General features: G+C 40.4%; 2 protein-coding genes across 2 annotated transcripts; both read right to left on the reverse strand.

Annotated features, from left to right (window-relative positions):
- Positions 1 to 1,344: 1,344 nt before the first annotated feature.
- LOC124258830 (gamma-interferon-inducible lysosomal thiol reductase-like) lies at positions 1,345 to 14,682 on the reverse strand. The gene is made up of 5 exons (XM_046692922.1): positions 14,551 to 14,682; positions 13,689 to 13,877; positions 3,962 to 4,036; positions 3,196 to 3,306; positions 1,345 to 1,771 (listed from the first exon to the last, which is right to left on the reverse strand). Exons 1-5 carry the CDS (start codon positions 14,665 to 14,667, stop codon positions 1,490 to 1,492), a joined length of 774 nt encoding a protein of 257 aa, XP_046548878.1. The 5' UTR covers positions 14,668 to 14,682; the 3' UTR covers positions 1,345 to 1,489.
- A 3,431-nt stretch (positions 14,683 to 18,113) lies between these two features.
- Positions 18,114 to 23,355, reverse strand: LOC124258829 (gamma-interferon-inducible lysosomal thiol reductase-like). The gene is made up of 5 exons (XM_046692921.1): positions 23,179 to 23,355; positions 22,070 to 22,258; positions 20,431 to 20,505; positions 19,592 to 19,702; positions 18,114 to 18,541 (listed from the first exon to the last, which is right to left on the reverse strand). Exons 1-5 carry the CDS (start codon positions 23,332 to 23,334, stop codon positions 18,260 to 18,262), a joined length of 813 nt encoding a protein of 270 aa, XP_046548877.1. The 5' UTR covers positions 23,335 to 23,355; the 3' UTR covers positions 18,114 to 18,259.
- Positions 23,356 to 24,442: the final 1,087 nt, after the last annotated feature.

Consider the following 24,442-nt stretch of genomic DNA (forward strand, 5'->3'; position numbering starts at 1 on the left):
TCACGAACCTGCACTGGGGTAGGCCTTAAGAGTGATCTCCCCTCGCACTTTACAACTATCCATTCCTTTACAACTATCCATGCCACACATGTCTGCTCTCTTTCCTCGAGTCGACTTAACTAATATGACTATCTCCACCTACTTGACTTATGTGAAATGCTTTACATATATTTAAAACCATATTCAAATCTGAAGATCACAGAAGCGAGCACAAAAGAAATAATAGAGTTTGTATATGATACAACTGTACGACTGCTAAGCTCCACTTCTATATTGCGAGCGTCCTGTCTTCTATACACGTGACTTTAACCTCTGATGTGTAGTGAGTGAGTGAGTTGAGTTTTACGCCGCACTCAGCAATATTCCAGCTATATGGCGGCGGTCTGTAAATAATCGAGTCTGGACCAGACAATTCAGTGATATAACGACATGAGCATCGATCTGCGCCATTTGGGAACCAATGGCATGTGTCAACCAAGTCAGTGAGCCTGACCACCCGATCCCGTTAGTCGCCTCTTACGACAAGCATGGGTTACTGAAGATCAATATTCTAACCCGGACCTTCACGGGTATCTGATGTGTAGAGTTGGCACAACACTGTGGATTTCGAGATGGCCAAAACAACCGGGTCATATGTAAAGATGCCACGGAAGCAACTGAAAGAATACAACTACTGCCACAAAGCTGTCAGATGTATATCGTCAGAGCGTGATTACACAAAAACAATTGTAAATAATGTATTTAGATAGCAGTGCTTATTTAGTTTCAAGTTGTATATACGGTCGTTGTTCAGTTGTAAATTTTGTGGGATGTTTTACTCACACCATCTGAACATATGTACTGTTCAGGAGAAATGTCTTTGGCTGGCCTTGAATACATCGCTATGTGTTATGTGAAAGTGCAGGGTTTGTTGAAGGGTTTTCAACAAAACCTCATTAACCAGTTCACAAAACACACCAACATTCGAGAAAGTCCAGTCTTTAACAATACCTCTCTGAACTCAAGACGGGTCGTACGAATGTCTGCATCTCCAGACAGGTAGGACGTTTGTAGTTCTCAGTGCACAGTGCTCAGTGCACGAGTCTTGACGAGTTCGAGAAGTATTTTCAACCGTGTTGCGTGTAAATTATTTCGAATTATTTCAAATGTGTTATTTTTAAGAATTCATTATAAAATCCACCGTATATAAGGTTTAAAATTACACCATAAACGCTAATTTAACCACGTCATATTACCCAGCATTATGCGATGGTATCCAAGTTCACAGTGAAAATGTCAACAAAAATGTGTGTATATATAATCATATTTATGAAAGCGATCAAAATATATGACAAATTAAACTTCTACAATTCACGACCTTTATTTGGTGAAATATTGTCTACAGAGTCATCACAATCATGTGCGAATTGTAAAGTTGTGATCATTCTGACCAGAAAACATCACTGATACAAACAATCTACATCAATGATGTTTCCTGCGCCAACTTGGATTATTGGGGATGTTTATATGACACGCTCAGATCTGTGGTCAGCGTACTAGTACATGCCTGAGGCTTGGGGCCAGTGTAGGTCTTACAGATCAACTTGAGGAGGTCATCCTGGGCTTCCTGTTGTGTCGCGTTTGTGTGCTGACCATTGATGACGATCCAAGGGACATACTCCACTCCCTCTTTCTTGGTGGCCACGCCCATCTCGTGCTCCAGTTCGTTGCCCGCATCACTCTTCATGCAACTCCTGATGTCGGCCTCCGACACGTGGTTTCGAACAGCACACTGGTGTCATAAGAGTGAGTGAGTGAGTTGGGTTTAAAGCCATTTTTGAACACATGCCCACATGAGTGAGAGAGTGAATTTAGTTTTACGCGGCTCTTAGCAACATTCCAGTAATATCACGATGGGGGACACCAGAAATGGGCTTCATACATTGTACCCATGTGGGGAATTGAACCCGGGTGACGAGCGAACGCTTTAACCACGAGGCTACCCATCGCCCTCTGTAAACATGAACCTAGATGGATGGATTTGTTTGTTGAACGCCGCATTCAGCAAAGTTCCAGCTATATGATAGCGGTATGTAAATAATCAAATCTGGACCAGACAATCCAGTGATCAACAGCATGAGCATCGCAATTGGGATACAGAGCTTAAACACTTTAGTACATGAGTGAGTTAGCTGGTTTGAATACTTACCTTCATGCGTGAGCGATAGAATTAATGACTGAGTCAGTTGGTTAACTTCGATTTTGCCCCTTGCCGCATGAATGAGTTGATGAGCGAGTGAGGTAATGGGTGAGCAGGGAGGTTCGCTTTAGTGAGTAAGTGAGGAAGATGTTGTATGAGGGAAATGGGTTAACGACTCTATTGTGGGGGAGTCATTGATACCCACGAGCACGGACACTGGCTGGACAGACCAAATGTTATCAGAGCACATGGTAGGTTTGAAGACGAAAAACTAAATCTACAAACGGCTTTCACCTTGCAGTAACATACAGAAGTAGGGGCGGTGGGGTAGCCTAGTGGTTAAAGCGTTGGCTCGTCAAGCGGAAAACCCTGGTTCTATTCCCCACATGTGTGAAGCCCGTTTCTGGTTTCCTCAGCGGTGATATTGCTGGAATATTGCTAAAAGCGGCGTAAAACGAAATTCACTCACATACAGTAGTAACTCAATAAAGCCACTGACCATCCGATCCATTTTGTCACGTACAACAAAGATGTTTCCAGGATTCCCCCGATCACTCGAGCTCAAAACCACCATCACAATGTTTAACCCTAGCCTGGAAATGACCCCAGACCGCGTTCCCCAGTCCCTTGTAAAGTACAGAGACATAATGCAGAAATCCAGGGATGATTTCTGACGAAGCTGTATCGTAGAAATAAAATAGCACATGCAATGCCACATATTAGCCCCCTGGCCTGGAGGCAGATGCATTGTTAACCCTTGTGAACCCTTATCCACAGGCACGATTACCTGAAGCGTGTAAAGCTAGATTTGTGATTTTACTTATGGAAATATTAACTTACTGTTTTGTGCACTGCATCGGACCAACATTCCCATGCTTTTGTCAGATGTAACTCACCAGAGGACTCAGTGGCAATTTATATTTTACAAGCGCTTTGATACGTTAACTGAGTCTTGTAATACTTGAGGGTAGATGTTGCATTAAACTATCAGAAAAGACGAAAAGAATAATGCTAACATTTTTTAGCACAGCAAACCAAATGACGTGTTCATGGGCGGCGGCCTCCATACAGTTGAGGAAGGGCAGGTAGGCTGTGGAGTTGAAGGACGTGGTCTTCAAGGCACAGGTCTGAAAGTGGAGGAATGGCGGTCAGTGCTCGTTTGGTAGCGATGTTTTACAACGACAGATCATCTACAGATGCTCTTCTCTGGTTATCGTTATATAGTCTTGTACATTGTCAAAAATTGCCTCAGAACCATCAGAATAAGTGATAATCTTAACATTATTCCATTACAAAGCGAAGACAAGGCGTTTGCTTCAGGGTTGAAATGCATCCAAACAATTGTTCGTTTTACACTATATCAAGGTGCGTGATGTCTGTAACCCGGAAGTAATAAACCAATCAGTTGCAACAGTGTAATTTATCTGACCGTTGTTATATGCCGGAGTCAGCATCTTTCAAGCTACATTAGGTCGATGTGTGAAAACTTAGGCTTGACCAGTTTCTGATAGCCTGGGATCCTATCAACTAGGCGTTCTTACCATTACGCCATTCGTAAACCAGTGATTTAATACTTTTGTTACGATAGGTCGTAAAAGTTACGAACGCTTTGTGGATCGGGACCTTCGACAACGGTCCGCACCACCGAGACGTGACATATCAGCCAGGTCACTGTAATCACTTGACCTTCATTTGTCAGCACTTTCCGACTATCAGGGCGTAGGTGGAACCTGCTTTTGTGGGTGGCCTTCAGCTACTTTACGCCATGCTATCAGTACTCACTGCAATAAGGTTGCCCTCGCATTCCGATCTCCCGTGCTGACACGTGAAAATCCATTTGTTGCCCTCCTGCTTCTCCTGTAAGAGTTATCAGTCAACAGATAAGGATATATTTGTTTACAGCGCCAGGTTCATACCGGTTGAAGATAAAAGCACACAGCTGTTAGCCTGCACCTTCTTTGGAAACAGTAATATTCGGCTTCAGTAAGAACTAAAACAAACGTGACCGCAATCTGGCCATTCTCTTCAGTATAGAGTACAGAAAGTACAGCCTCCATTTCAAGAGTTCACATTATACACGTCACTGAGACTTCAAGATTGAAAAGATTTAGAGTTCCTGACTGTGATGTCAAATATCGTGTGTTACATCGTGTACACTTGCAATTGCCTAAAGTGACCTAAGCTGAAAAAATATTACCAGCCAATATTATTTGTTCTTAAAAACAGAACAGGACCAAAGTAAAGGAGGATAGTGAATTATAAAAAAGAAAGAATTAACAACACCATTACCATTCTCTTCCCACAGAGGTTACTTGTCATATCTTCCTACGAACCTCTGTTCTAATACGGCCATATTTACCGGTTCTCGTAAAATCCCCTAGCGGCAAAAGATCGCAACACGAATTATCTCCCTTCTTTCTTTCCAATCAGAACACATGTTACATCGACTTAGATTCAACTTGACTAACACAAGCAATTGTGAGGCCACAAATATCCCCCATCTGCCGGGGACTTGTGTTGATGTTACACACAAGACGTTTAATGGCTAGCTTGTCCGTTGTCAACGAGGGCAATGGAGACGCCACTGATCCGCCATAACATGACTGAGTTCTGTCTAGTAGAAACGTTTGCGCATCGCGCAGGGGAAGAGGTTTAGTTTTCTCGAAGTATACGGAAATTACCGAGGCCTTGCGAATGACCACTTTTGAAACAACGTCGCTGATTGCACAACTAAATCTGATTGCCTCCAATCACGAGTCTTGAACGCTCACACCATGAAAGGGCCGTATTAGAACAGAGGTTACGTAGGAAGATATGACAGGAGTAACCTCTGTGGGAAGAGAATTAACCATTTCATATTGTGCCGAGAAGGCGAACGAACATGAAGGTATTGTTTCCACAGTTCTTTTCGGTCAATATTGACATTGGACATTGATGCACTCAACAAACAGACACATTTCTTCCTGCAGTGCCTGTGCTAAATGATCCTTGTCAAAAGGGGACCTTGTCGCGCTCTTATTTAACAGTCAAGGTCATAACACGGTGAATAAATCATCAGGCAATACGTTGTGCGGGACCTTTGTGTTATCCTGTTGAAACAGGTATACACCATACAAACGGTGAACAAAGATCCTTAACTCATATCACCAAAAACAGACCACATATCACCAAAATAGGAAAATAAACTTCCAAAATTGCAACAATATCCTCTAAAACCGAAACGAACGTCTCTGTAATTGCTAACTAATCGTTTGAAATGGAAACCAAACTCGTGTATCTGCTACAAGAGCGGCCGAGAACGGTCGCCGAGCCTTCGAAACGGCAGTCATAGCATCCCGAAACGGCATGCAAATCGTCAGTCATCGGCATTCTTCGCCTTGCAGCCTCGCTTTCAGTCAAGAAACATGGCGGCGAGGGAAGAAGAAAAGCCTTTGGTAAGTATTGTATTTCGTCACTATGAGTGTAATCTTGAAAAACTTATATCGGGATGTAGCGCATAAACCCCCTATTGTAGTAAGCTTAAAATCTATTTTCATACTTCTCCGTGTTAGGCTTGCAATTCCGCACAAAGTGGTCCCTCGTTCGACCGAATGCGGTTTTTTGTTGACATGTCGTGCTGATGTTTCTCTTCAGTTTTGTAAATAAAGACTCATGGCCTCACAATTTCAACGTAAAGATATTTTAGTGATTGAAAAAGTTGCTAAAACGTCTTCATTATCAGTGAATTGCGTATGTAGGTGATCATTTTCACTTTGACTTCCCAAATTGCATTTTGTTATTTCTCAAACTTGTATTCACAGATTTCTGAGGAAGACGTGTCAATCCTCTCGCCCATCTTGTTTGACGGTCCAGTTGTCCGGGTCCCTGAAACGCCTTCAAATTCTCAGGAAGCACTTATGCCTGAAACACCATCTACTTCTCAGGTAAAAATAATTTTTAGTCATGTATCCTTTTTTAATGCAATATGATCTATTAAGTCTACAGGATTACAGAAACTTTGGTCATTTTACTTTACATATTTCGTTAAAATTCAATTATTTCAATTGGTTTATCTTTTTTTGTTGTAAATTTCAATGACTTATATTTCATTATAATAATAATGCCTCTGCATCAAGTATGTTTGTCCCGAGACGCCAGCTTCACAACTTCCAAATCTGGAAAACTGTGGTAAGCTTTTTCATTTAAACTCATTTCAGTGTCTAAATGTCCCAATGGATTAAATCTTGTACTTATATTGCACAAGTATTCAGTAATGTTCATGTCAGTTGACATGGTGAAAACGGTGTGTGTGTGTGTGTGAATTCATCTGTTTCATCAGACATAATTTTGCTAGTTTGTATGTTTGTATAACACCCGTTCACACCATATGTATCGTCAAGTTGTCAGACGAAGATCTTTAAGTTTCATCTTACTGTTATGAAGTCATTAAAGGAATTTTTTTCTTTCAGATATTTCTGTGATTCTGAACCTTCCAGAAATTCCAACGTTTGAATGTATGCCGTGTAAAAAGAAGTTTAAAAATCGGGCGTATGAAGAAAATAATACGAACCAGTTTAAACTATGACAACGCAATATATGAATGTATGATCGAAACATAAATCATAATAAATCACATGATCAAAACATAAAATTAACATCAAATATGTCATTGCGTCAACATTGAAAATAATTCGAAAATGAAGAAGAATAAACGTACACTTAAAAGCGTAAGCAAACAATATCCTGTTATTTTTAGATATGCTATGAAGAACTTCAAAATGTAATAGAAATAACATTAAATCATTCAAAGCTATTGCTCGTAAAATATGTCCTTGCGTCAACATCAAAAATAACTCCATAATGAAAAACAATTAACATTAATATTCGAAACATACACACATAATCTCTGGCTTTTTAAGAGGTGTCACGAATAATTTCACAGCTGGTAGAATTAACATGAAATTATAGAAACCATTTGCTAACAAAAATGTGAAAATTAGTAATGAAAAAGCGTTTGTCACAAACATAGCTATTACCCCCGCCACATGTCCATATCTGAATCTCGCAATAATCCTCTGCTTGACCCTGAAAATTACGTAAATGTTACCGAAACTGTCATCGGATGCCTTGATACAAAATGCGAACAAATTCCATCCATTAGTTTTGGAGATATCGCAAGAATACTCGCTGTGACCTTGAAAATAATCCGAAGGTCACTGAATTTGACTGGCGTTAGACGATACTCCCAACACATCTTGGTACTACTTTTAAGCAAAATATATAAAATTCTATCTTGTGTTTTCGCACTAAAAAGTGCGAGTTTCACTGTGAACTTAAAATGAGCACAAGTCCCCCAATCAATCGGTGCAGGGGGAATCCCGCCAATACACCTTGATATAAAATTGGATCAAAATATATGTATCTTTCCTGAGTTGGCGGCTACCAAGCTTGTCATGTGTCACACAAAATGGGGACGTGAGGCTGGAACATAGCAAAACCAATTTGCTTGAGGCTAATAATATGTAGAAAAATAAAACATAAAAACAGCTGCATTTGTATCATATTCTTGGTGATGCTGTCTACCTTTTGAACGTCCCTCGTAGATATACCCCTTAGAACACCCACCCACCCCTTGGTATACCTTGTATGAACAAAATCCATCACGCTTATATGATGTATGAAATGCAACGAAAAACAAACACACGCGTATCGACGAGTGATTAAGACTGTTATTACAATTTACTTAAATATTTATTACATTTTACCGCAACTAAAATTATTACAATTTACGTCAATTTTTATTACAATTTACGTTTATATTACAATTTACGTCAAGTTTATTACAATTTACGTCAAGTTTATTACAATTTGCTGCAAGTATTACAATTTGCGCTTTTATTACAATTTACGTCGTAACAATCGCATTGGTTTGGCTACCGATGTCACATCGACTTGACTATTGATGCCGCCTTGGCTTGTTTACCGATGTCGCATTGGCTTGGCTTCGGATGCCACTTTGACTTGGCTACTCACTTCGGATGACGCATTGACTTATGTACTGATGCCTTGCACACTTTATATGTTTATCATTATTCACCTGATAAATATGTTTTTAAACATGGGTTGGTTCGAAAAACAAAAAAAACACAATAACAATAACGATTCATTACACTACATCTATATTAAGTTCCAAATCTCTATTACTCTTTCCCTATTTCATATTTTTTACCATTTGATTCGGCCTCCCATTCACTTAATACTCAGTTGTTGTTTTTTTGGTTGCTTTTTTGAGTAGTTATACCACTACCCCGTCGCTGAAATACCTTAGTTGTGCGTGCGACGTTCATTAAAGCAAATAACAACAACAACAACCTTGCACATTAACCATGGCTGGTATACACAAACCACTGGCGATGCATTGTTAAGACCTGCAAGGGCAAATGCACAACAGTTGGAGATCTTGTCAGGAATGTTTCTGACCACAGTCATCCACCAGAAAATGTCACTCGGGCTAAGTTTATCGGCAGTCATAGGGAAAGAGCTAGAGAAGAGACAACCCACATGCATGACCTCTACAACCAGGTGATCGCTGAACAAGATGCAGCAGAAGTCCCATTTGATTAAGCTTGGTTGAGACTCTTGTTATGTGAAATCTGTGTGCTGAGTTGAACCAGTGGTTTAGAAATAAATGATAAAAGACATAGAAGAATGATGAACTTCATATACATGGATTTGCAAACAAATGCATATAAAATGCAATAAAATGATATTTAGTGTTAATCAATTGTGTTGCGTTTTCTTTCTATGTCTGTAACGAGTATGGACTATCCCATTCTTCACTAATAGGTAATAGGTGTGTGCAGTGATCTGTGACCTTATGTGTATTGGGGGGTGTAACAACTGGCATGTGTAGGTGTCCTCCCATAAGAACTACAGCTTAAAACAACACATGTTATGGTCCAGTGCACAGATTAACTACATGCTGTCACCTCCGTCTGCTTAATGGATTTGCCCAACACAAAACAAATAAAACATATATAACATTTTTTGCTGCGGCAGTTCATGTTGGTTTGGATAGTAAATAGTTTGCCTTCACAAAATGTAAATTTGCAGTCTTCAGTTATGATTGAACAAGTTCCGTATCGAGGTAACATTTTGTTACACTGACTGATAAACCTTCTTTCATAGTATCAGTTTTATACAAAATTGGAAGATTTGCTTGTATAATGGGCATAATTGTACAGTTCTTAGGATTGTAGGTACCAACAAATGAAAGAATGTCCATCCCTGTATTTGTTTCTTTTGTTTAAGTATCTCTCTAGGGACATAGCTACTACCGTTATGCGTCGCCTATGACGAAACTTACTTTTCATTGTACACATGAAGAACCGTTGACTGGCGAAAGATCTTGTGCAGATAAAGTCTGGAGTTTTATATATAGATGTGTAGATAGTTAATTTATAGATAGGCTTATATATTTAGTGTGATAATTTAGTGTCACTTTCATCCTCAGTGTTCAATCTGATCCATGTAGAACTAGTATAGCCCAGCTTCAATAAGCAGCCAACTGCATCGAGGTGCTGGATTGCAGTCTATAACAATACTATCTTAACTTAAAAACTAATTCGTTTATATTTCGCCTTTACTCCAATATACCTTTACTCCAATATACTAAGCTTGGCTTGTTTTTTTCTATGATATGAATACAAGAACATTCACTAACTACAGCATACCCTTCTCTCTTGTCCTTTACTTTCTGGTTATTAGATTACCTTTATATTAACACGGAAAAACTAGACAAACTTTTACCAATATTTTATAACGATATGCGTTATTGAAAACTGGAAATATTACAGACTAACCGACTACGTCCCTCAATCTTAAACCTGCCAAGGGCCACATTGAAAACGAGCATCGGACTTAATCCGGGACCAGTATCCCTAAAGCTAACAGAACCAAGGTGCATTACGTTTATCTGTCTTTACGGCAATTTGTATTCCACGTTGGTCAAATCACGTGCGTGCCACATTATACCTTCGTGGCATACTAGCGACTGGCCATCGATGCTTCTGTCCAACTAAATGACACAATCTCACGATCACAATAACAACGTTATCGTAAGTTTTATCTGTAAACGCGATCATTTGCGATAGCTAGAATAGATATATATTACGGATGACAGTCACAAATCAGGGGGTGGCTGTCTAGTAAATTCACTCAGGTAAGAAACTTTACTTCCTTCTACTTTGACATACTATTGTTATTCTATGTTAACTTTAACCTATTGTAAATACCTTAACTATAAGTTACCACCCTTGTCAGTACCTTCAGGTTTATGTGGAACGAGGCATCCCTTAGTATGTGTCTCATATCTTCTGTATTACAGTTTAGGATTGTTTATTTAATACTGATTGACACTACACTGTTTTGTGACTATTATAGAATGTATAGAGTGTGTCGGATATTTAACTATTGTATTACGTTGTGAGTACTGTGCTGTTTGTGACCGTTACAGAATGTAGACTGTATGAACCCCCACTGGGGTGATGTGTAGTGTACTGAACTATTGTTGTGTACATTGGAAAATGTGTCGCGATTAATGTAGTATGTGTCGTTTGTAACGAATCTACATGTGATGTTTATTTACTTTGATAGCTGATTGCATTGTTAACATGTTCTAATAATTAATTATAAACCATAGTATTACCATTATTGATTGATTATGTGAAATCATCCCGTGACTGCTATGTAATAAACTCCTTGTTTATTTTACTCAGGTGTTGTGTTGTGTGTGGGTTGGTATAGTCATACCTCTTGCCAAGCGAGCTAATTCCCCAACACTCGCGTCTTAACATTTACAACAACATAATTACTGGTCAATAGGATTTTAAGCATGTAGCTCTTCTGGGAGAGCTGATGGGCTGTGCTCATTACATGCCATGGGGGTGCCTCTACTCAGATAATTAATCCCTAATTAATCCCTGTAGTTAATTTGGGATGTAGTTCAAATGGGATGTAGTTCTTATGGGAGTAAACCCATGTGTAACAAATGGGAGGATACCGACTTGGCTACGAATGGCGCATTGACATGGCTACGGATGCCGCCCTAAACATCAATGTCACAACCTCCAAACGGTTCAACGCAATCTCATGGCACCAATTCTGAGAGAGAATGCTCAATCTTCTATTTCTGATGTCTTTTTATTTGTATTTGTTTAGCAGACGAATAAACACGAACAAAAGTCAAATACGCATCCAGTACTACCAAGTAAACTTGGTAAAATTAGTAGAATTCAACTGGAAATAACTATTTTGTTTGTAACAATCAAAACACGTTTCACAATTTATTCATTCTTGGTGTCGCCAAAGCTGTTGTGTTTAAAAAAATGGATACAATTAGTATGTTTACCAGCATAGGTATTTAAAATCACTTCCCATAGTTTGTACGTACATGAATGTAAAACCTACGAAAAAATGAAGGGATTATCATAAAAAAACAAAACTAATGTGATCATTACGAAATATGTCGCCACAATAGCTGTAATCTACCTTACAGAACGAAAAATGCAGTGTACATTGACAAACATTTGTTTTGAATGCTCGAAGTTTTTTAACTGTATATATATCATATGTACAAAACGTGTCATCTTGGAACACATTATACCATATATAACCGTACACAAAGACGAACCCGGTCTATAAAAAGAGTTGTGTTAAGCATGAATGCTACGTTACCATTACTGTACGGAAACATGAATAACAGCTACCAATAAAAGTTATTAGAATGAATGTTTTGTGTTTTCATAGTGTAATAAAACCGAAAAGTGCAATATGCTTCCAGTCAAGATCAAGTGATCTACGTTATGAAATCTACCTTACCACCTGATATGGAATTCCACAGAAAATTACTAGAAATAGACCATTCCGCTTCGTACCATAGTCAGAGAACCCAGGCAAACAATTTAATAACCTACAACAGTAACCATCCGTTCCTGTGACATTTGACTAAATTCAAATTTGGAAGGGAAACTTCATCTTTATTCGGGGAATTCCCTATGAAACAGGTAAAAATGTTTGTTAATTTACTTCATTATAGTGATATAGTTTCACAATATTTCAAGACTATTGTTCTGCTGTTGAGAATTTGTTCGGTATAAGCATTTGGAAATGATGAATATATTTTGGTGTCATAAGCCATCATTTCAAACTGCAACATAATTTTCCCCTCAATTTTGTACTCACTCAACAAAGTATGGTAACGTAGATTGCAATTAATCAAGTAATACCTTCATAACTATCACATGTTCCGGTAACTGTTATAAATATATTTATATAACTATTGCTAATCAAGTAACTATACTGACTTTCATATATGGTAAGTTGGTGTAAAATCAGTCTATTGAACGATTTTAAGTCCAATGAATTAGTTTGTAAGGTAACATATTACAGTTTTGTAACATAGATTACAAATATCATTTTTGAATTCTGACAGAATGGACAAGACTCGTGCGGAGATCCAGCGGGATTACAGACAAGGAAATAAAGAGGAAGGAATGAATGTTATTCCTATGAACAAGTTTTTGTCTTTAATTTACGTCACAAAGACATTCACTGACAACCTGATCAATAATATTACCTTTTATAAATGCTGTTGTATTGTCAGGGAAGTTAATTTTACTGCCTCTCAGATGTTGATTCTTTTTGTCGCCTTCTTTTGCGTAGAGAACTGCATTTAACAGTATAACATAAGGTTATATTTTCAAGTTTATTGTTATAGTTTATCTCCACTCAAATGAGTGGACAGAAAGTTACATGTAATGTTGTTTTCTTAAAGAAACACAACTTTGGAATTAACGACTGACCGAATGACATCATATCTCCCTTCAATGTGTTATGCAGTCATCAAAACGTCACGTAGATTACAACGATCAAGTAGGGTGGTGTTGCATGAGATGTGATGGAATCTTTACAAGCTCCCCTTGAGTGCTACAATTTCTGATTTTCGTTCTTGACACTTTCTTCAATAAAACAGCAACAAGAAGTGACAGAAATATTGTCAATATTGTTTAACAATTTGCGTGTATCCAATTGGGTACTAGTACTCTCTGTGAGAATTAGTGAAGAAGATATTAACTCTTCAATGACTATCCGAAAAATCCGGGGACCGCCACATATTAAAAGGTCCGCCCCCAAGCAACGATTGAGTGCTGGTAACGGTTGAAGCCTTATTTGACTTTCTGATATATTAGAGTGAGAGATTGATGTTTTCTGTCCCTATCAACAGATCATTGGTACATGATATTTTTAAAATGTATTTCTTTGGGGTTGTTTTACGCCGTGATATTGCTGGAATATTGGTAATAGCGGCCTAAAACCATAGTCACTCTTTAACTCCAGCTATAACACGAGCAGTGTCCCAAGGATTTGAGGGACGCGCTGTCCGCTAAGTCTCAGATCCTTACCACCTCATTCATTCAGTAGCCTCTGAAGACACGCATCCCGAATCCTCACTGTGGAGTTCAGTACTTACTTCAGCGTTGCCGAATGGTAGGACGGTGATGTTGAGGATGTCACTATCAAGCTTGACGTGGGTTGGGTACAGCTGATCGGTGATGAACTGCTTACAGTAAGGACACAAGGTCTCGTAGTACAACACCAGGTTGACAGGTGGCGCTGCTGCCTGATGTCTCCAATCATGGGCTGAACATTGTTGTGTTACCTGTGGTAATGGGCATCGTTATAAGATATACTGTGAGTGATTGAGTTTTACGCCGCACTCAGCAATATTCCAGCTAAATGGCGGTGGTCTGTAACTAATAGAGTCTGAACAAGACAATCCAGTGATCAACAGCATGTGCATAAATCTGCGCAATTGGGATATGCTTAAATGTTTAAACTAAAAAGGTCTAAGAAAATATGTTTACTTGCACTTTCTTCTTGTATTAGTGGAAAAGAAAATAGTCTTTCCCCAAACTGATCACCATATACAAGGATACGTTTTATGGTGCACATGTGAGTGAGTGAATGAGTGAGTGAGTGAGTTTAGTTTTATGCCACACTCAGCAATATTCCAGCTATATGGCGACGGTCTGTTAATAATCGAGTCTGTACCAGACAACTCAGTGATCAACAGCATGAGCATCGATCTACGCAGTTGGGATACGATGACATGTGTCAACCCGATCCCGTTAGTCACCTCTTACGACAGGCATGGGTTACTGAAGATCAATTCTAACGCGGATCTTCACGGGTAACTTGTGTTAGCTTACTATGGGGGGAAATGCATATGATGTAGGCCTTTCACAAGAACCGTGGAACCCACAGAACCTAAACTTTCCTTGATTTCATATCACCGACATTGACTTAAGCTCATTTTCTAATTGTGTCCTTACTTGACAGTCTTCAGCTGTTTTTCTGGAACTACACCACAGATGTGACGGCAGACGACACACATCCGCACTGCAAACGGCAACGACGGTGACAACCAAACCCAACACGCTATGCAACATGATGTACTCTTCTACACTGTGAGGACTGGTAGGTGTCATTAAATACAGATCTGCATTCTGTGATCACGTGACCGTTCCCGAAACATTGTCCCTGCAAGATAGTGCAGTCGCACACCTGGTCTTCCACAGCCACAGTGACTTTGGAGAAGGATGAAACTTAAAAATAGTCTCAACCTTATCAGTTAGGGAGTTAGTAAGTCCGTGTGATTGTGGGTGTGAGTGTGTGCATTGCGTTTTACTCGTCTTGAGGATGTGAGTACGTTTGTTTTGTTTTGTATTAATTACTGATATTATGGCGCGTCAGCTTGGTGAGGTAAACAAGTCCAAAGTGAGCCAAAGAAACATAATCATTGATTTTCTGGACTCGAACTCAGGACGAAAGGTTTCTAATCGGGACTTATCATTGAGACTAACACAGAGCACTAATAATTCAGTTATTTTGTTCTTGGTGGATTTGGTGGTACTTGGCCTCAATTTGTCAATCTCTATTGCGTTTATCTATTAGTGCTATCACCAGCTACCGCCCATCTGCCCTTTGTCCATTCTCTATATCTTCCAGATGTCCACTCACACTCCGGCGCAGTGATGACTTTGCATAACATCACTGCCACAGGCTAATTTGCATATCACGTGACCGGACGTTTCTCTTGTTTGTAAACAAACGCGCATTTTCATAATAAGAAGAGACTGGCCTTACGAAAGCTTTTCGGCGCGCTCTTTACAATGTTTTACATTGTTACATATATTTCTTCCACAACTGCGACAGTAACATTTATGACAGTACATATTTAGATATCAAACTGGTTGCATCGTTTGCTCCCTGTCGGCTTCGATGACAGCACGTGGAGCCGTACAACCTATGTAAACAAAGGATCGCTACGCAAATCGAAATAGTGTTACATGTTTAAGGATATTTTCTTAGTGAAACTAAGCCATTCTATCAAAGATGTTTAATTAGATGTTTAGGCTCGTCAAAATTAAAAGAGTTAAGAAATATGTACATTATATTGAAGGGACGGTGCAAGATGTAACGAATCGTCACATTTTTCTGGCCTGTGGCAGAGGTACTATGCTGGCTGGCCGCATGGAACTCTTGGTAGGAGATTGATGTCCACTGTTCATCACCTATCAACCTATCACCATAACTGGTAAATGTTGGCTTCGATTCAGCACAGTTACAACTGTTCAGTGTTGGCTTCCATTTGTTCCATTGTTTAGCCTGCATCTTTGTTGTCTTATTACTTTTGTTGATCTTACATATGAACATATATATGCTCTCTGCCTTATACCATTAATTCACCTGATGAAGGAGTGAGTGAGTGAGTTTAGTTTTACGTCGCACTCAGAAATAGTCCAGTTATATGGCGGCGGTCTGTAAAAAATCGAGTCTAGACCAGACTATCCAGTGATTTACAGCATGAGCATCGATCTGCGCAAGTGGGAACCGATGACATGTGTCAACCAAGTCAGCGATCCTGACAACCCGATCCCATTAGTCGCCGCTTACGACAAGCATGGGTTACTCGAAGATCAATATTCTAACCCAGATCTTCACGGGTTCCTGATGAAGGAGTAAGGATAAACTCCGAAACGTTGTGTTCCTCATAATAAAGAAGTTGACATCCACAAAAACTCTCTTCCTTACTTATACAGGTTCAAGGGAAGTCCCTATTTGATGTACTTGGAAAGTCACCAATACAGGTTTAGGAGAGGTCACCAATACAGGTTCAGGGGAGGTCAGCAATACAGGTTCAGGGGAGGTCACCAATACAGGTTCTGGAGAGGTCACCAGTACAGGTTCAGGGGAGGTCACCAATACAGGTTCAGGGAGGTCACCAATACAGGTTCAGGAGAGGTCACCAATACAGGTTCAGGGGAGGTCACCAATACAGGTTCAGGGAGGTCACCAATACAGGTTCAGGGGAGGTCACCAATACAGGTTCAGGGGAGGTCACCAATACAGGTTCAGGGGAGGTCACCAATAAAGGTTCAGGGGAGGTCACCAATACAGGTTCAAGGGAAATACTCTATTTACAGTTCTGATTAAAGTCACCAATACAGGTTCAGAGGTGGTTACCTATAGAGGTTTAAGGGAAATCCCTCAGAGGTCACGCCAATACAGGTTCAGGGGAGGTCACCAATACAGGTTCAGGGGAGGTTGCCTACAGAGGAAACCCTTTAAGGGAATTCCCACTGAGTCTAATCCCCACTAATACTTCTCCTAATATTGTAGTGCATTCCTTCTATACAAATAATACTCTGTAGGCGATAGAATCAACGCAGGCCTCTGCTCATCAGGTTTAAAACCACGAGGCAGAGTTTTGAATAAGTGGGGTTACCATCAAATCAGACATTTTGTGATGGCTTTGTTTTACAGAGGGCGGCTCTCTTTGTCGTTTAAAATTTAGAAAATGGGGGTCTACATCATAACTAATCCAATCTTATGTTACTAATCTTTTGTGGAGAACCTATCAAACGTGTGATATCAAATCAATGTGATAACCAAATATACCTCATGTATACTTTATTGTTCAGGCCCAGTCAAACGTGTGCGAAACGAAAATGCCCTGCTATTACACAAGGAACATTGTATGAACTCTTCTCGTATCTGCATTAAGTGTTACCTTCCACAAATCACAGAAACGAGGACAGAAGAAGTAATATAGAGTTGGTATAACATCACTGTGGTTGTCCAGATGGCGAAAGGGACCGGGTCATGTGTAAAAACGTCAAGGAAGCAACTGAAAGGATAGCCAAACTAGTGCCACAAAACTGTCAAATGTATATCGCCAGAGAGTGAATACGGGAAAACGATTTTAAATGATATATTTAGATAGCAGTACTGATGTATTTTCCAGTTGTATATACGGTCGTTGTGTATTTTGTGGGATATTTTACTCACACCATCTGACCATATATATTGTCCAGTAGAAATGTCTTTGGCCTTAAATACATCCCTATGTATAGTGTGAACGTACAAACAAAATCTTAAGAAGTTGAACGTGCAAACAAATTGAAAATAACCAAACCTAACTGAAAGGGTTTTCAACAAAACCTCATTAATCGGTTCACAAAACACACCAACAATTGAGAAAGTCCAGTCTTTAAATAACAGTCTTTACCTCTCTTAACTGAACACGGGTCGTAGTATGAAATTGAAGGTGTCCAGGACGTTTGTCGTTCTCAGTGTTCAGTGCCGAGGGTTTGGACGAGTTCGAGAAGTATTTTCAACCGCTTTGCGTGTAATTTATTTCCATTTATGTCAAAGGTGTTATATTTAATAACTCATTATAAAGTCCACTGTAAAAAGTACATCATAAAGGCTAACATAACTATTTCATATCATCCAGCATTATGCGATGGTATCCAAGTTCACAATGAAAATGTCAACAAAAATGTGTGGATATATTATCATATTTATGAAGGCTATCAAAAACTATGACAAATTAAAATTCACGACATTTATTTTGTGAAATATTGTATACAGAGTCATCACAATCATGTGCGAATTGTAAAGTTGTGATCATTCTGACCAGAAAACATCACTGATACAAACAATCTACATCAATGATGTTTCCTGCGCCAACTTGGATTATTGGGGATGTTTATATGACACACTCAGATCTGTGGTCAGCGTACTAGTACATGCCTGAGGCTTGGGGCCAGTGTAGGTCTTACAGATCAACTTGAGGAGGTCATCCTGGGCTTCCTGGTTTGTCGCGTTTGTGTGCTGACCATTGATGACGATCCAAGGGACATACTCCACTCCCTCTTTCTTGGTGGCCACGCCCATCTCGTGCTCCAGTTCGTTGCCCTCATCACTTTTCATGCAGCTCTTGATGTCGGCCTCCGAAACATGGTTTCGAACTGCACACTGGTGTCATAAGAGTGAGTGAGTTGGGTTTAAAGCCATTTTTGAACACACGCCCACATGAGTGAGAGAGTGAATTTAGTTTTACGCCGCTTTTAGCAATATTCCAGCAATATCACGGTGGGGGACACCAGAAATGGTCTTCATACATTGTACCAATGTGGGGAATCGAACCCAGGTCTTCAATGTGACGAGCGAACGCTTTAACCACGAGGCTACGCCACGGCCCTTTGTAAACATGAGCTTGGCTTGATGGATTTGTTTGTTGAGTGAGTGAGGAAGATGTTGTATGAGGGAAATGGGTTAACGACTCTATTGTGGGGGAGTCATTGATACCCACGAGCACGGACACTGGCTGGACAGACCAAATGTTATCAGAGCACATGGCAGGTTTGAAGACGAATAACTAAACTTACAAACGGCTTTCACCTTTTACAGAAGATGGGGCGGTGGGGTAGCCTAGTGGTTAAAGCATTGGTCGGTCAAACCGAAAACCCTGGTTCTATTCCCCACATTGGTACAATGTGTGAAGCCCGTTTCTGGTTTCCCCCGTGGTGATATTGCTGGAATATTGCTAAAAGCGGCGTAAAACGAAATTCACTCACAATAAACTCAATAGTAACTCAATAAAGCCACTGACCATCCGATCCATTTTGTCACGTACAACAAAGATGTTTCCAGGATTCCCCCGGTCACTCGAGCTCAAAACCATTATCACAATGTTTCACCCAGAAATGACCCCCAGACCGCGTTCCCCAGTCCCTTGTAAAGTACAGAGACATAATGCAGAAATCCAGGGATGATTTCTGATGCAGCTGTATCGTAGAAATAAAATAGCACACGCAATGCCACATATTAGCCCACTGGTCTGTAGGCAGATACATTGTTAACCCTTGTGAACCCTTATCCACAGGCACGATTACCTGAAGCGTGTAAAGCTAGATTTGGCATTTTATATTTTACAAGCGCTTTGATACGTTAACTGAGAGTTGTAATACCTGAGGGTAGATGTTGCATTAAACTATCAGAAAAGACGAAAAGAATAATGCTAACATTTTTAAGCACAGCAGGCCATAGGACGTGTTCGTTGGCGGCGGTCTCGATACAGTTGAGGAAGGGCAGGTAGGCTGTGGAGTTGAAGGACGTGGTCTTCAAGGCACAGGTCTGGAAGTGGAGGAGTCATACATGGCAGTCAGTGCTCGTTTGGTAGCGATGTTTTACAGCGAGAGATAATCTACAGATGCTCTTCTCTGGTTATCGTTATATAGTCTGTGTACATTGTCAAAAATTGCCTCATTTACGCTAATATAGAGTTGATCTTGTACCACTAAAGCCTTGCTGACCGTGTGGATTTTGTTGTTTAACCATCAGAATAAGTGATAATCTTAACATTATTCCATTACAAAGCGAAGACAAGGCGTTTGTTTCAGGGTTGAAATGCATCCAAACAATTGTTCGTTTTTACACTATATTAAGGTGCGTGATGTCTCTAACACAGAAGTAATAAACCAATCAATTGCAACAGTGTAATTTATCTGACCGTTGTTATATGCCGGAGTCAGCATCTTTCAAGCTACATTAGGTCGATGTGTGAAAACTTAGGCTTGACCAGGCAAACCAGTTTCTGATAGCCTGGGACCCTATCCACCAGGCGTTCTTACCATTACGCCATTCGTAAACCAGTGATATAATACTTTTGTTACGATAGGTCGTAAAAGTTACGAATGCTTTGTGGATGGGGACCTTCGACAAGGGTCCCCACCACCGAGACACGACATATCAGCCAGGTCACTGTAATCACTTGACCTTCATTTGTCAGCACTTTCCGACAATCAGGGCGTAGGTGGAACCTGCTCTTATCTGCTACTTTACGCCATGCTATCAGTACTCACTGCAATAAGGTTGCCCTCGCATTCCGATCTCCCGTGCTGACACGTGAAAATCCATTTGTTGCCCTCCTGCTTCTCCTGTAAGAGTTATCAGTCAACAGATAAGGATATATTTGTTTACAGCGCCAGGTTCATACCGGTTGAAGATAAAAGCACACAGCTGTAAGCCTACACTTTCTGGAAAACAGTAATGCTCGTCTTCAGTAAGAACTAAAACAAACGTGACCGCAATCTGGCCATTCTCTTCAGTATAGAGTCCGGAAAGTACAGCCTTGGACAGCACTTGAGAATAAATGATACTAATTACAAATCCCCTTTTCAAGAGGCTACATTATACACACTGAAAAGAGTTACTGACTCTGATGTCAAATATCGTGTACACTCGTAATAATCTAAAGTGACCTAAGCTAAAAATGTTAGCAGCCAATATTATTTGTTCCTAAGAAAGAGAAGAGGGACCAAAGTAAAGGAGGATGCGTGTATTATAATAAAATGAATAAACAACACTTTTACAAATTGTGCCGAGAAGTAGAACGAATAAGAAGGTATTGTGTCCACAGTTCTTGTCTGTCAATGTCGTTCATGTTAACCATGGACATTGAAGCACTCCACAAACAGACACCATCCTTCTTGGAATGCCTGTGCTAAATGAGCCTTGTCAAAAGGGAACCTTGTTGCGCTCTTAAGTCATAACACAGGAGTTCTATAGGTGATAAATCTGGTGATTGTACTGGCGAAGGCAAGACGTTGTGTGGGACCTTGTGTTGTCCTGTTGAAACAGGTTCCGCAGATTCTGCTGCAAGAACGGTAGTACAACATGGAAGAGAGTTTGCTCAGTCTTTCTCTGTTTTGTCATGTTGGCTTCCAAAATTGCCAAATCTTTTATGACTTGGCTACCGATAACGTACTGACTTGGCTACCGATACCGTATTGACTTGGCTACTGATACCGTATTGACTTGGCTACCGATACCACATTGACTTCCCTGCGGATGCAACATTGGCGTGACTACGGATGAAACATTGGCTTGTTTACCGATGCCGCATTGGTTGTCTACTGATGTCTCATTGACTTGGATACGGATGCCGTATTGACTTGGTGACAGATGAAGCTTTGAATTATTTACCGATGCCGCATTGGCTTGTCTACTGATGTCTCATTGACCTGGCTACGGATGTCGTATTGACTTGGATACGGATTATGCATTGAATTATTTACCGATGCCCCAAAGACTTTCATTCTCTTGGTCGGTGAGAAAAATCCCGGAACCCCCAAATATCAAACGGTCCGCCCAAAGCAACGATTGACTGCGTTTGAGAGACTTATTTGGCTCTCTGATATATTAGATCTTTTATGTCCTAGTCAACAGATCTCGATGTGCAAAAATCGATGTTCAAAGGTACATGGTATTTTTTTAATTTCGATTTCTTTTTTCCATTGTTTTACGCAGTGATATTGCTGGAATATTGGTAATAGCGACCTAAAGCCATAGTCACTCTTTAACTCCAGCTATAACACGAGCAATGTCCCAAGGATTTGAGGGACACGCTGAGCACTAAGTCTCAGATCCTTACCACCTCATTCATTCAGTAGCCTCTGAAGACACGCATCCCGAATCCTCACTGTGGAGTTCAGTACTTACTTCAGCGTTGCCGAATGGTAGGACGGTGATGTTGAGGATGTCCCCATCAAGCTTGACGTGGGTTGGGTACAGCTGATCGGTGATGAACTGCTTACAGAAAGGGCACAAGGCCTCGTAGTACAACACCAGGTTGACAGGTGGCGCTGCTGCCTGATGTCTCCAATCATGGGCTGAACATTGTTGTGTTACCTGTGGTAATGTGCATCGTTATAAGATATACTGTGAAGGAGATTAGTAGCTCCTGAGGCTGTTTGGATCTACGCCGCTTTAAACGGTATTTCGGTTATATTACTTTGTGTTAGCGAGTGTATAAGTTTAGTTTTTGTCCAGCTGTATGGCGGCGTTCTGTAAATAATCGAGTCTGGACAAGACAAGTCAGTGATCAACAGCATGAGAATCGATCTACGCAATTGGGATATGCTTAAATGTTTAAACTAAACAAGGTCTAAGGAAATATGTCTCCTTGCACCTTCATCTTGTATTTAGTGGAAAAGGAAATAGTCTTTCCCCAAACTGCTCACCAGTTATACAAGGATACGTTTTATGGTGCACATGTGAGTGATTCAGTTTGTTTAGTTTTACCTAGCACACAGAAATATTCCAGCTATATGGCGGCGGTCTGCAAATAATCAAATCTGGACCAGACAACCCAATGATCAACAGCATGAGCATCGATCTACGCAGTTGGGATACGATGACATGTGTCAAACCAAGTCAGTGAGTATGACCACCCGATCCCGTTACTAGCCTCTTATAACACGCATGGGTTAGTGAAGATCGATTCTAACCCGGGTACCTTGTGGTAGCTCACTGTGGGAGGGAATACCGATGATGTAGGTCTTTCACAAGAACCGTGGAACCCACAGGCACACAAGGCTACGTACATAATCATGGGAATTTGGGATCACATCCGTCTGAAGACGCAGCCATGTGGACAAAGATTAGATGTAATTGGGCCTATCAGTTCTGTACTCTCACTCACTCACTTACTCACTCACTCACGCATGCACGCACGCACACACTCGCTCACTCAGGATATCTGAAATTTACTGAACTTTCCTTGAATTCACCGACATTTACTTTAACTCATTTTCTAATTGTGTCCTTACTTGACAGTCTTCAGCTGTTTTCCTGGAACTACACCACAGATGTGACGGCAGACGACACACATCCGCACTGCAGACGGCAACGACGGTGACAACCAAACCCAACACGCTATGCAACATGATGTACTCTTCTACACTGTGAGGACTGGTAGGTGTCATTAAATACAGATCTGACTTCTGTGATCACGTGATCGTTCCCGAAACATTGTCCCTGCAAGATAGTGCAGTCGCACACCTGGTCGTCCACAGCCACAGTGACTTGGGAAAAAGAGGGAACTTAAAAATAGTCTCAACCTTATCAGTTAGCGAGTTAGTGAGTGCGTGTGATTTTAGGGGTGAGTGTGTGCGTTGCGTTTTACTCGTCTTGAGGATATCAGTATGTTTTTTTTGTTTTTTTTATTAATTACACTGATATTATGGCGCGTCAGCTTGGTGAGGTAAACAAGGCCAAAGAGAGCCAACGAAACATAATCATTGATTTTCTGGACTCGAACTCAGGGCGAAAGGTTCCTAATCGGGAATTATCATTGACAGTAACACTACTCAGCTTACACAGCGACGTGAATACAAGCGTGTCTGGCTGTGTGTTCCATGCGGATATCGCTCGTAGTCCTTGGGTGATAATATCGACCACAGAGTTAGCTCCCTTCAACTATATGGTGGATGGCTGAAGGAAAGTGAGTGTATGGGTCACACTCCGGCACAGCGATGACTTAACATAACATCACTGCCACAGGCTAATTTGCATATCACGTGACCGGACTTTTCTCTTGTTTGTAATCAAACGCGCATATTCATAATAAGAAGAGACTGGCCTCACGAAAGCTTTTTGGCGTTCTCTTCATAATGTTTTACATTGTTACATATATATTCTTCCACAACTGCGACAGTTAGGTCTATGACAGTACATAATTAGATATCAAACTGGCTGCATCGTTTGCTATCCGTCGGCTTCGATGACTGCACGTGGAGCCGTACAACCTATGTAAACAAAGGATCACTACGCAAATTGAAATAGTGTTACATATTTTTGGATATATTCTCAGTGAAACTAAACCATTATATTAAAGATGTTTAGTTAGATGTGTAGACGCGTCAAAAATAAAAGAGTAAAAGAAATCTGTACATTAATTGAATGGACATTGCAAGATGTAACGAATCGTCACATTTTTCTGGCCTGTGGCAGAGGTACTATGCTGGCTTGCCGCATGGAACTCTGGGTAGGAGAGTGTGTATGGGTTAGTGTATTGTTCAGGATCTCTGTATG

The sequence above is a fragment of the Haliotis rubra genome, unplaced genomic scaffold (genome assembly GCF_003918875.1).
Source record: "Haliotis rubra isolate DU_JTF1 unplaced genomic scaffold, ASM391887v1 Scf70, whole genome shotgun sequence".
NCBI lineage: Eukaryota > Metazoa > Mollusca > Gastropoda > Lepetellida > Haliotidae > Haliotis > Haliotis rubra.